At 41.8% G+C, this 13,731-nt stretch overlaps 1 protein-coding gene across 3 annotated transcripts in view; it reads right to left on the reverse strand.

Annotated features, from left to right (window-relative positions):
• Window positions 1-12,124, reverse strand: part of LOC136306829 (nuclear body protein SP140-like protein) — a 53,726-nt gene extending 41,602 nt beyond the window's left edge. For all 3 annotated transcript variants that reach the window (XM_066233461.1, XM_066233460.1, XM_066233459.1), the window contains exons 1-3: window positions 11,968-12,124; window positions 1,403-1,565; window positions 127-295 (exon numbers count right to left, since the gene is read on the reverse strand). In XM_066233461.1, the coding sequence (XP_066089558.1) occupies window positions 127-295; window positions 1,403-1,565; window positions 11,968-11,999 (364 nt within the window). In that variant the 5' untranslated portion in view covers window positions 12,000-12,124. The remainder of the gene's footprint in view (window positions 1-126; window positions 296-1,402; window positions 1,566-11,967) is intronic.
• Between the last annotated feature and the right edge of the window lie 1,607 nt (window positions 12,125-13,731).

Raw genomic sequence — 13,731 nt, forward strand, 5'->3', positions numbered from 1 at the left:
ACGATTTGTGTGTTTTGTTACTGGTTATATCCCCACAGCCCAGCACGGTTTGTGACCCAGAGTAAGAACTCAATATATACATGTGAAAAAGAAGTTGCCCAAAAGTAGATAATAAAACCTTATTACCATTTTTAAACATTCTATAAAAGCGATTTAAACCAGGGTAGTTGTTCCTGATGACATTGTTGAAAATTGTTTGAAGATAAGACAGGTCAGGCTTCTTTTCCAGGTCACAGAGAATAATGTATACGACTTCTTGTAAAGTACACCGTCCATTATAAAATTGTTTAGACTCCTTAAAAATAGCAAATGGGGAAAATATAAATGCAGACACCGAGTGACAGAAGAGCCCTAGAAAGGGGTTTATTGTTAATGTATTACAGTGTTCCCACCTAGGTATTTTTTCAGGTACTGTTTTAGAACTTCTCTATGTGTGTGCTATTAGTGAGACAACTACGGCCTCCCTCCTTAAAAATATCCATTAATGAACTGATCTCCTCACTTGTGTACATCAGATGCAGGAAGGGGCAGATGTGAAGAACAACATGGGTTCAAGTTCAGTGACATGTAGCCCTGTCAGATGCTGCCACATGTTTGAGGAATCGACCTAGCAGGTGACGAGCTGCTGTTCTGTTGTCAGGACAAACCTTGTCCCTTCCCCAGGACTGACTTGGCCTTGAAGAGCTCAAGGGAGCTCAGGGGATAGATTGCACCTTTCTGTGAACTTGGCCATGAAGAAAGCCTCTTCATAAGGAAGGAGAAGTCTGACATGTCTGTTTTTCCACCTCTGGCTCTTTCTAAAGTTAACCTAAATTCCAAGACTCTAGAAATACCAAGAGAAAAGAATGAAACAAGAAAAGGAACTGAAAACATTAAAAAAAAAACCAATTAAGCATTTGTTTTCCAAAATGTCCTAACAAGACAATTCTCTTCGGATTTTAATGTTCTCAGATCTAAATATTTAAGTTGATGTTCATTGCCATGAAATGGTGTGTCAATTATTATTTTATTCAATTAAATCATTAAACTTTGTCATTCATTCTTTAAAATTACATTTAATTCTTAGTTTATGCTATATTTTATATTTAATTTCTCCAAGGCATTATTCACCTAGTTAGACTACCCAATTCAGATAAAGCTTATCTCCAGTACAACTCACCCACCTCTAGGGGGCACTGTGGACTCTTGTTCATTCAGATAAACCAGACTATCTCTAGTTAAGACCTGCTTCTCTTCTCCCTTTGACCTCAGAGGAACCCTCACGGCAGTACTGGAGAAGGCCCTCTCTCATAGCACACTCTTCAGTTACAGACTTGTGCTTTGATTTTTGATTCCAGGATATCTAAGCACAACTTAATTTGGGGCTGGTCTACCAGATTGTGATGTAATAAACCACACTTACTTGATATAGTTCATCGCTGATCAGTTTGTTGTCACGGAGATATTCAAGGAAAGGAAATGTTGTTTTTATTGCTTCTGAAATCTCCACCTTAAGTCTTTTGAATAAGTTGAGTGCAGTGTCATAGAAAAGTCTGTTGTCTACGTTTTGGTCTTCTGCAGCCATCCTAGGGAGAAAAGACACCACGACAAAAGGGTCACCAACGTTATAACACACTTGTGGAGGCTGTAACATTTTATATGACAGATGGCTGTGGAGAACCAATAAATATAAAATAAGTTCTTTTGAGTAGAAATGAGAACAAACAGAATTGAAGCAATAGACAGAGCTATAATAAAATGAAGCATGGGGGTAAGAAAAACATGTGTAGTATTTAAAAATTCCAGTTTGTTATGATAAAAGCTATTGTAAAGTTATTTTGTCCTAAACCTATCTGGATGTTTTTATGAAAACATTTTAAATAGTACCAAAGTGAGATAGAGTAAACGGGTCATCCACAAAGGAATAAGAAACAATAAAATAACTATAGACTCTAACCTTAAAAATGCATCATAATTAACAACTAAAGAAAATAAATATAAGAACAATAAAACAAGGTGCTCACTCTCTGACATAAAGCAGTTTAGAGAAACACCATCCTGAATTATAAAAGTAGTTCATAAATATTAATAAGGGGTGGTTTAATAATTATATGATAAAGCATAAACTGAAATTTCACAAGAATATAAGTCATTTCTCCTGGGATTTCTGCTTTGTGTTAATATGTTGTATATTATTATTATTAAGAATGTCTATGCTATTGTTGTATGCAATGACTCAATTTAGGCATCTGTGTTTCAGAAATGACTGCTATTTCCTGTGAAAGTAAGTGTAACCTGAGTCCATAATTCTGCTTCTTAGTTGATCATTTTATTGCTCTGAAAATACTGTTTTGTTTTTTAAAATTTTTATTTGCTTATTTATTTTAGAGAGGTAAGAGAGAGAGAGAAAGAATCGAAAGGGACGAGCATGAAGCATTAACTCCCATACGTGCCTTGACTTGACAAGTGCAGGGTTTCGAACTGCGACCTTAGCGTTCGAGGTCAACGCTTTATCCAAGCGCCACCACAGGTCAGGCCGAAAATAATGTTTTAATAGTCATTTTGTATTCCTAAAAGTCACGAAGACTGCTAAGCTTCCTTTTTTCAACCAGAAGAGAATTAGTGGCTGTTCCCGGTATCCTTTATGGAGCAGGGAATAATATGTCACATTACTGTGTCAAATTCTATTAAAACAAGGTTTTTGTTATGAATTGCAGATTGGAGAGAAGCATTTGTCTACTCTCTTATTAAAATTGCCACAAAAATGATAATTATAGAATTGGTTTCACAGTGGCAAAGAGATTGGCAGAAAGCAGCGAGCAAATGAAAGATTTCAACAACAAAACAAGGGTCACAGGAGCAGAGAGGTAGGTGCAGGATATTCCCAAGGTCAGAAAAGCAGCCAGGGTCCCTGTCCTGCGGAATCTTGGAGATGGTGGAGATTGAAAGGGAGGCGCGGTGCTGAAAACTAACGTGTTATTTGAAAAACGAAGAACTGGCAATGTTGCCTTAAATTGTACCCTGACCACCTAAGCCAGGCAGCCTCTCAGAGGCAAACATAGCTGTCTTTCTATCACCCTGTGTTAACGTTGTCTGTAACTGGATTTCACGTATGGAATAGTATATCATGTGTGCTTCTGTGTCTGACTTGTTTTGCTTATCACCCATTCAGTTGGGTGATCAGAAGTTTGCTCTGGCCTGACCAGGAGGTGGCGCAGTGGACAGAGCATTGGCCTGGGATGCCGAGGACACAAGGTCAAAACCCCAAGGTTGCTGGCTTGAGCATGGGATCCTAGACATATCCTTATGCTCACTGGCTTGAGCCCAAAGGTTGCAGCTTGAAGCCCAAGGTTGCTGTCTTGAGCTAGGGGTCACTGGCTCAGCTGGAGCCCACCCTGGTTAAGGCACATATGAGAAAGTAATCAAAGAACAATTTTGGTGCCACAAAGAAAAACTGATGCTTCCCATCTCCCTTCCTGTCAGTCTGTCCCCTGTCCAACACCCCACAACAAATCCAGTCAATCAAAATACTTTCCGACTTTGGGCTGAGAAATATTACTTAATAAATATCTATTCTTTTTTTTCTCTCTCTTCCTTTATTAATGTGAGAAGGGGAAGCAGAGAAACAGACTACTGTGCACCCTGATCAGAATCCACCAGGCAAGCCGACTAGGGGGCGATGTTCTGCTCATCTCGAGCCATCGCTCCATTGCTCAGCAACTGAGCCATTCTTTAGCACCTGAGGTGGAGGCCATGGAGACATCCTCAATGCCCGAGGCCACTTGCTCAAACCAATAGAGCTATGGCTACAGGAGGAGAAGAGAAAGAAAGAAGGGGGAGGAGCAGGAGTGGAGAAGTAGATGGCTGTCACTCCTGTTTGCCCTGACCAGGAATCAAATCTAGGACAGCCACATGCCGGCTATACACTCTACCACTGAGCTAACCAGCCTGGGCCAAATATCTATTCTTAGTGTTTCTATAAACATTTTTTATGCCTATATATATTCTATCTATCTAACTGTTTTAATGTGCAACTTCATACATGCTCCTAAATTTTTATGCAATTAGTATGTTACTTTTTAATTTTTGCTTGTTCCAACATCTCTTCTGTTTTCCATCAATATCACTCTATCCACACCTTTCATATAATCCATTTTAATGTCTCTGCACGTATTTTCCCTTAAATTCTTGTAGGAATTTAATTTCATCTACCTATATTTATAACTTAACCATATCTTGCAGATATTTTATCATAATATATTATTTTTATATAATTTTTATATTTTTATCATAATATATAATTTTTTTGTATTATTAATTTTTCTACATTATATGCCTTTTTTCCTGCATCACATGCTTTATATATTAATACTCTGAAAAAATTTTGTAACTCATTTAGTATGGTTAAAGATTATCTATCTATCTATCTCTATATTTTTATCCAGTGAATGACTAATATTCAGCAGTACAGGCACATTATCTTTAAAAAAACATTAGGATCAATTCCAGGAAAATAGAAAAATAAACCAGTAATGATGAAGACACGAAAATCAAAAACCAACATAGCTAACCCAGGAGATAGTAAAAAGAAGTACATGATGGCAGCTAGCAGGGGACCAAACAGGTCAGATTGAAACAGGTGATGGTTATAACACAGAGGTAATTGGAATGAATGACAGCAATGTTACAGGATGTGAAGAAGGAATTAAAAATACTCTGTTATAAGGCACCTGCACTCTAGATGAAGTGGTATAAAATGCTTATTATGACCTGTAGGCAAACACTAAAAATATTTACAAAGGTGTGAAACTGATATGTTAATCAAAGAATGAGATGAAATCATGTAGTTGCTAAATGAATCCAGAGGAGGCAGAAAAAGAGGCACAGGGGAAGATACAAAAAAGAAATACAACGAATAGAGGGGAGTTACAAACCTGACGGATGTTAATTCACATACTAATAATGACTTGCAATGTCAATGGTCTTAATATTCCAGTTAAAAAGTGGAGATTGTTAAAGAGAATGAAAATTTAAAAACTGTACTTGTCCAGGAAATAAACCTTTGAATGTAAAGACTTATGTTAAGAATGGAGACCGAGATATCATGCTGACACTAATCAAGATATAGATGGAGTAGCTATATTATTTCCAGACAAAGAAGATTCAGAATAGAAAAATTAGGAAGGAGAAATAGGCATTATACAGTGTGTCTGTAAAGTCAATGTGCACTTTTGACCGGACACAGGAAAGCAACAAAAGATGACAGAAATGTGAAATCTGCTCCAAATAAAAGGAAAACTCCCCTGGTTTCATACCTATTCAGTGCAGTTCGATGTGGGCTCACGCACAGATTTTTTAGGGCTCCTTAGGTAGCTATCCCGTATAGCCTCTACAGACTCGTCACTGACTGATGGCCTACTAGAACGGGGTTTCTCCACCAAACTGCCGGTTTCCTTCAACTGCTTATCCCACCAAGTAATGTTATTCCTATGTGGTGGCGCTTCGTTTATAAACGCGCCGATATTCACGTTGCACTTTGGTCACAGATTCGAATTGAACGAGCCACAGAACACACTGAACTTTCCTCTGTACCATCCACATCTCGACTGGCATGGCTGTGGGCTGCTCCGCTGTATACACGGTATTACGTCATCATCTGCACAAGCTGCCACATCATCCTACAGAAACTGGGAGGCTTTTCCTTGTATTTGGTGCAGATTTCACATTTCTATCGTCTTTTGTTGCTTTCCTGTGACCGTTCAAAAGTGCACCATGACTTTACGGACACACTGTATATGAAAGAAGGGTCTGTTTTCCAAGAAGATGTGACAATCTTTAACCTGCATTTACCTACATACATAACATCAAATAATGGAAGATGAAGATGGAAAGAACTACAAGTAGAAGTGAACGAGTGCACTGCTAGAGTTTGATTCTTCGACACCTCCTTTAGTTCTAGGACATAAAGAATCAACAAAGATATAATTGATTTGAACATCACTGTTGACTAACCTGATATATATATATATATATATATATATATATATATATATTTATAATTTTTTTTTCTTTACAGGGATAGAGAGAGAGAGTCAGAGAGAGGGGTAGATAGGGACAGACAGACAGGAACAAAGAGAGATGAGAAGCATCAATCATCAGTTTTTCGTTGCGACACGTTAGTTATTCATTGATTGCTTTCTCATATGTGCCTTGACCGTCGGCCTTCAGCAGACTGAGTGACCCCTTGCTTGAGCCAGCGATCTTGGGTCTAAGCTGGTGAGCATTTCTTATTTTGCTCAAGCCAGATGAGCCCACGCTCAAATTGGCAACCTCAGGGTCTCAAACCTGGGTCCTCGGCATCCCAGTCCAATGCTCTATCCACTGTGCCACCACCTGGTCAGGCTAACCTGATATATTTGACATTTATAGAGTACTTCATTCAGCAACACTGAATTACACACAGTCCAGATGACAGGGAAAACTCACCTTCACAGAGTAAGAACAATATCTGGATCATAAAACACATTTTAGCAAAAAGAATAGAAATCATGAAGAGTATGTTCTCAGACAACAAAGGAATGAAACTAGAAATCAATAACAGAGAGATAGATTGAAACTGCTCAAATATTTAGAGATCGAAAACTACACTTCTAAATCACATGAGGGTGAAAGAAAAACTCTCAAGAGAAAATTTTAAATCATTTAAGTAAATACAATTAAACATACAATTTATCAAATTTTGGTGATGCAGAAAAATCAGTGATCAGAGGGAAATGTATTTCTGAAATGCATATATTAGAAAATAAAGAAAGATCTAAAAGAAAAATCTAAGTTTTCCATGTAGGAAACTAGAAATAAAAGATAACACAAAAAAGAGAACTTTAAAGTAAAATAGAAAAAAGGACATAAAATAAAAATTTCAAAGGAATAAGTGAAATTGCAACTAAGATAACAACAGAGAAAAATCTACAATACCTCATGTTGGTTTTTGGAAAAGATTGGCAAAATTGATAAACTTTTTACCAGGCTAATAAAGAAAAAAGAGGAAAGACACAAATTACCATATTAAAAGTGAAAGTGGGATCATCACAACTGATCACAGGTTTATTCAAAGGAAAATCAAAGAAATCTATAAACAAATCTATGCCAACCAGTTTGATCACGTGTAATCTAGGCCCTACTTTGTTTCAGGTAATCAACCTCATTACTTTAGCTAGCTAACGGAGAAGAGCGGAACCACTCAGATGTGGAAGATATCAATATCTGAAGGTTCCATGTCTTGTATATAAAATTGTTATTATTCAGTAAAAACTAATTACTATCGAAAGGTAGAAGTAGTGGATAAAATCAACAGTAAAAAGACATAATACAGGCTAGAGCTACAAGTGAGCACACAAACATAATGATTAAAATTCACAAGGAAATAAATGAAAAAAGAGAAAAGAAAATTTCATTAGAGAATTGAAATGCACAGAAAATAATCAATGAATATTTCAGAGCTGAGAAATACAATGTCTTAAATTAAACTCAGTGGAAGTATTTAGCAGAAGATTAAATTATAAACAAGATGTAATTAGTGAATCTGCAAGGTGGAAGTTTGACAGATCAACTGAAGATATCCAATGAACGTACAGTAATGTTAAAATGGAATATTCAATATGAGTGCGAGGGATATGTGAGACGGAGCCAGCAGTATATAAGTTACATATTGAGCTTTAGAAAAGGAAGGGGAGCTGTTGACGGGAGGGCGGAAGGACTATTTGAAGAGTATTGTCTGAGGATTTTTCAATACAGATGAAGACATCAACTCACAAATTTAAGAAACTCTGACAATCCCAACAGAAGAAATACAAAATGAAAAAAACAAAACAACACAAAATATCGAGACGCATCACAATAAAATGCTAAGAGAAAAATCTTAGAAACAATCAGAGAAAAACTTCATGAACCGCAACCGAATTCCAAGCCACCATCAGAGAGATGACCGTGAATCCACGACCCCCACAGTCAGCGACCACAGTTTGAGGTGCAGTGGGGAGGGCGTAACAAACCCAGTGCACTCAGCCTCCACATGAGACTTCGCTTTCTGTGCATAAAACGTGAAAGCTGGAAAAAGCACTTAAGTGTTATGAGTGAAAATGCTCTAAGGATTTATTATGCAAAAGCCAAGGGGAAGGAGAGAGCAGGGAGTTGTGGGAGCACAGAAGCCCCTTCTGACGTCAGGGCATTTGCTGATCCCAGTGAATCAGATCCTTGGGTTTGACAACCTCACTGCAAGAGGGAGAGAAACTGAGTTTATTTACTCTCTAATAAACACAGGGTGGAGAGTCCAGCGGGAGTCCAGACCAGGCCAATGGAGGTTCCCCGGGACAGCAAACAGAAATCCTTTCCAAAGGCTCCTGCCTTCACTGCAGGACTAAATTTCACCAAAATGGGTTTTTCAAATACATTTGTGTATAAAGGCAGAGACAATCAGAAAAATAGGCAAAATAACCTTTGCCAATAAGTTTGGAAAGGAAAAAATAACAACTTTAGGGAAGCAGCCTGGCAGTGAGCACTGGAACCACAGAGAAGATGAGCGAGCTTCCCAGGTGATAAGTCAGGGCGACATGTCCCTGAGAAAAGTGACGAGAAGGGCATTCCTCTTAAATTCTTTACTAAAACCCATAATCCCACTCAAATAAAAAAAATCAAGACAAACCGAAATTGAGGGACTTTTTAAACGATGCCTGACTAGTACTTTTCAAACTATCAAGGTCATGGAAACTCAGAAAAACTGAAGAACTGTCACAGATCAGAGGGAACAGGTGACAGGATGACTGAAGGCCATGTGGTACCTGAAGGGAGTCCTGGAACCAAATAAGGACTTTACTGGAAGAAGCATTGAAATTTAAGACATCTGTGGTTTAGTTGACACTGAAGTAGCAATGTTGTTTTTCTATTTTGTAGAATGTACCCAGGAGTGTCAGGGCAAACATCACAGGAAATGAAACTGGGTGTGAGTACCCGGAAATTCTATCTTCACAGCTCTGCTGCAAATGCAAAATTATTCCAAAACAATTGTTGATTTAAAAAAAAAATCTCTGTGAGAACAGCAAAAATGGCCAGGAACACATGGTCCACTGAAAATATCAGAAGTCAACTACACAACTTCTTTATTCTGCAAGTTTTCATATTAAAACAGACCACCTACAGCAAAGATCATCCCTGATAGTACCAGGAGGAAGTTCTCCCTGTGGGACTTGGCTCAGGAAGACAGGTCACTATCAAACTGTGGTCACCACATACTGGAAGTCCCGGCCAACACAGCAGGGCAAGGGAAACAGAGAACAAGTGTAAGGACAAGGGATAATGAAGAAACAAAACTGTCATTATTTACGGTCTACCGGAAAGTTCTGTCCGTTTCTATCATAACAAGTTTCAACACGTAAGCACATGTTTATTTGGCGCATGTGTGCCTCTCTATTTTTATCACTCAATGTGTACATACTGACGTAGCAAATTAACTAAAACAAAGTTGATTCACGTTAGTCTTATGTGTGAAGCGATAGTGTACCCATGGCCACTAATAAAGCTCATTTACGCCACTGTAATTTTTACAAATTTCAACAAGGAAGAAATGCTACAGAAGCATGTCTGTCGCATCCACCATATTCCCTGGACTTAGCACCCTCCGACTATCACTTGTTTTTGTCCTTACAAAATTTTTTGAAGGGCAAAAAATTCAATAATGAGGAAGATATCAAACAAGCACTGGTTCATTTTTTCGCATCAAAAGATAAAACATTTTTCAAAAATGGGCTATACAAATTGCTCTCACGCTGGCAAGAAATCATTAATAATAATGGCAATTATATTATTTAATAAAGTTTATTGACAGTAAGAAAAATTTGTATTTTGTTTTATTCCAAAAACGGACAGAACTTTCCGGTAGATCTTATATATACATTGTATAAGTTTACATATATCGCCTTGTAAGTTATTGAAATCAGAAAGTGGAAATGTTTAAATTTGTTTTTATATCTTAATAGCAGGCAGCTAGAGAATTGACTTAAATTAGGCAGATTTAACAGCATAATGGATCTATGGATAAATCTAGCATAATGAATATAAAACCTCTAGGGAGAAAGCTGTAAGGCTATTAGAAAACATTTTAAATTAATAATATACATGCGCCATATTCAGACCAGATCGGGCGCGTTCAGGGTGGTATGGCCGTAGACTTTGTGCCATATTCATGAGATAGAAAACACAATATAAAAATGTCAGTTCACTTCTGATGGTTGCACAGATTAACTGCAATCCTAAAAAACATCGCAACACGATTCTGACAGGCTGATTTGGAGATGCAAAGGGCCGGGACACTGATGAAGGAAGGAGGGTGGGACGAGGTACACCAGATGTCAGGGCACACATGGAGCTGTGCTCACTGTGACAGTCAGTGTGACAGGAGGAGAGGCTCTCGGGGCAGGGACGGAGCAGAGAGCCCGGGGCAGCACCGCAGAGCGGAGGGAAACAGATGGTGAACCAGACACCGTGTCTCAGAAACACCAACAGGAAGAAGGTGGGGCCTTCAAAGTGAGCCTCAGATGCCCAGAAAATCAGTCTCAGATATCTGAAAAACGGATCCCCCCAGGTGAAGATGGTGCCCACAGGGCCAGGGAAACGGCGGGTCAGCATGAGTGAGGGGCCAGGAGCCAGGGCAGGTCCCAGCACAGACAGCAGACTGCGGACAGGCCAGTGTGGGGGACAGCCCGGAGGATGAGGACGACGCCCCCAAAATACCTGATCCCACACCAACACCTATGTAATAAAGCAACAGTGTGTGGGTGGGCTGATACGGAGCAAACTCTCCCTTATTAAAGCAAGGGCAATCACCTCAACTGATAACACTGGCCAAAAACACAACAGTCATTCATAAAAGAATTGATTCAAATGGCCAATAGACACAAAGACCTGTTCAACATCTCATGCATATCAGCGACATGCACCTGGTCCTGTGACACCTTGTGAAGTCCGGGTGGGCGGAGATGGCTCTTCAGCAATGCTAGGAGAATATAGTGCTTCGGCCATTTAAAGGACAGTCGGGCAGGATCTATAGACAGGTGAGCACTATTACCCTCCCTGATGTCACACTGCGGTTTCTGAAACTAGACAAATACTTGGGTACACGCAAGAACAAAGAAGTATAAACCTATTATCAGCACAGCTTAGGGAAAACGGAACCACTGGAAAATACACAGATGTCAGTCAATAGATGGGAGGAGGGTGTATACATTATGGTGTGTGAACCCCATAGAGTAGGACACAGGCAGTGGAAAGAGAAAGACTCATGGGGTGATGAAAGTGAAAAGGTTTCTAGCCCTTTTCTGGTTAGAGTAGAAGCCATTACAGAACAGGAAATCACCGCACACATGAAAACACTCAGCCTGCACTAGTCTTGGCATCTTGGTCCCTCCCCTCCCTTTGATTTTCTTAAGAAGTCAAGATCCCCGGAGAAGGAGCCTGACCCCCAGCTGGAGATGGGAGAGGCCATAGCTGACCGTCCCCAGGTCAGGGAGGAGACTAGGGCGCCCAGTGTTTAAAAATCAGTCGTGTGTTTACCTTGAATCCTATATTTTCTAAAGTACCCCTTTAGAAAAAACCTAGGGTGAAGACTGAGGAAACTAGAAAGAAACGAGAGGGTTCAGAGGTCATGAGAAAATGAAAAATTACTCTCTTAAAGCCACAGAAAGGACAACCGAGTACAAACAGGCCCGCCCGCGGAGCAGTGGCTGGAGGACAGGAGTCCTGTGGTTGTGGCAGCTGCACTCACTCCAGCAGCTGTCCCTCCGCAGGTTAAAGCTCTGACTTCCTCATTACCTACCCCTGCATTTCAGTACAGTGCCCCTGAGTGTTCCTATACAGCAGGACTGAGGTCAAGGTTGAGACGAGTGTCTAAAGACAGACATTCAAGAGAAAGTTAGAGGAAGGGAGACAGAGACTGACCTGGTGCTGAGGTCGCCTCCTCCACTGGCCATTTTTTTGGCTCAAGGCCCGGCCTGGACCTCTGATCCTCTGGTGTCCCGAGTCTGGTACCAGTGTGGCTGCCCAGCCCTGAGCAAGAAGTTTTGAATTGATTCAACCAGGAAGGGATCCACCCAAATGAGGAAAAGAGAAGTGAAACTAATGTTCTGTGTGCTGTGAGATGCTGTCTCTCCCCTCCAATAGCCCTACAGTCCTTCTCAGCATCTTGACCCGTGGCAGCAAGAGGGCGGGACAAGGACTGAAGGGACCTGGACAGCCAAGAAAGGAGAACTCCAGGGGACCAGAACCAGCCCCTAGAGGATCTATTGTTTGTGCAAAGATGCCTAAAACATCTTGGGAACCCACTGTCTTTAGCTGCCCAGCCATCTAAGGGGGCACTGACATGGGCTGAGGGGGAACTCCACGTGGCCCCAGGACCTTGTGGAGGTGACTGTGGGGGAAAGAGGGAAAGACAGAAATTGCAGATCTTCAGCCAGGACATAGAGAGCTCAGAGCCAACCAAGTGGGTCCTGGACTATGGACACGGGCTGGAGAAGCAAACATTCTCTCCTGCGGTGGATTCCACATAGGCTCCAATGAGGCCAACCTTCTCCAGCTGTGGTTAAGGGTTCTCACCCAATTACACTGAGGACACAGGGGAAAGTTTACCTTCCCTCCAAGTCTGTTCTTTGCTTTCCCCAAAGGAGTGAAATTCAATTTCTTAAGGACAGATTCCACACACTGATGAGCACATCCGTGTCCCAGGCCCGCACACAGGGGTGTCCACTCCCCCTAGACCAGTGAGCTGAGCCTCTCCCCGGCACAGTTGTCCTCTGCTGCCGGCCTCCATGGGACTCATGGTGCAGACAGAGCCTAGCAGAGCCCACAGCTGTCCTTTCTAGTGTCCCCTCTCCTCTGTTCTTGGGCAGCAGGCAACCAATCAACTGTTGTAGCAAGTGTTGGTATTAATGTGCCAGCTTTTCCTGGGTCTGCTGTGAGTCCCCACAATCAGCACGTGAATTAGAGGCTGATTGCAGTCGCTGGGTGGGCAGTCCGCAGGGCCCGATCTCTGGTAGGGCACTCTAACCCTGGGGCTGCCCGACCCGAGGAAAGGACACGTCCCTGTGGGTACAGAGGAAGCTGGGGACACTGAACCCTGTGAAACAAAGCCCAGTTTCCTTGATCCAGAAAACAACATCAGACCCACGTGGGTTAGGAACCAGACTGGACCATCTCAGAAGCAGGCTGAAGCCCTAACAGTGCTGCTGGACTGAGGACTGGGGTGTCACGTGTTGCACATGACGCGCCCAGGGGAGGGGCTTCCTCAGCGTCACCAGGAGCAGCTGCCCTTCAGGCCCCAGTAGCGGGCTGTCTCCACCTGGGAGAATCTATGGGGACAAGTTTGTCCCTGAGACTAGACAGAGAGTCCCGGACCTGACAGTTCTAAGCAGGAGGGTGCAGCCGCAGCAGCCCCAGCAGCCCCTGGGCCAGAGGATGGAGACCCGGGCACCGCTGTGGGTGCAGAGAGGCAGGGGGAGGGGCCCCCAGACCTCAGTGGGACACTCAGACCCTCACCCAGGTCCCATTCTAGGAGGTGGCCCCTCAATCAGCAGAATCCTGGTCCCCTGTCTCCCTTCTTTCTGGGGAGACGCTCAGGCGGGGAGTCTGTGAAGGGGAGTCTGCTCTGGGGGGGTCTCCCTGGGCTCCCCCTGCTGCGGAGGTCAGGGCTCTGCGCTCCTCCGAGCT

Source organism: Saccopteryx bilineata, chromosome 5 (genome assembly GCF_036850765.1).
Source record: "Saccopteryx bilineata isolate mSacBil1 chromosome 5, mSacBil1_pri_phased_curated, whole genome shotgun sequence".
In the NCBI taxonomy this organism is placed as follows: Eukaryota; Metazoa; Chordata; class Mammalia; order Chiroptera; family Emballonuridae; genus Saccopteryx; species Saccopteryx bilineata.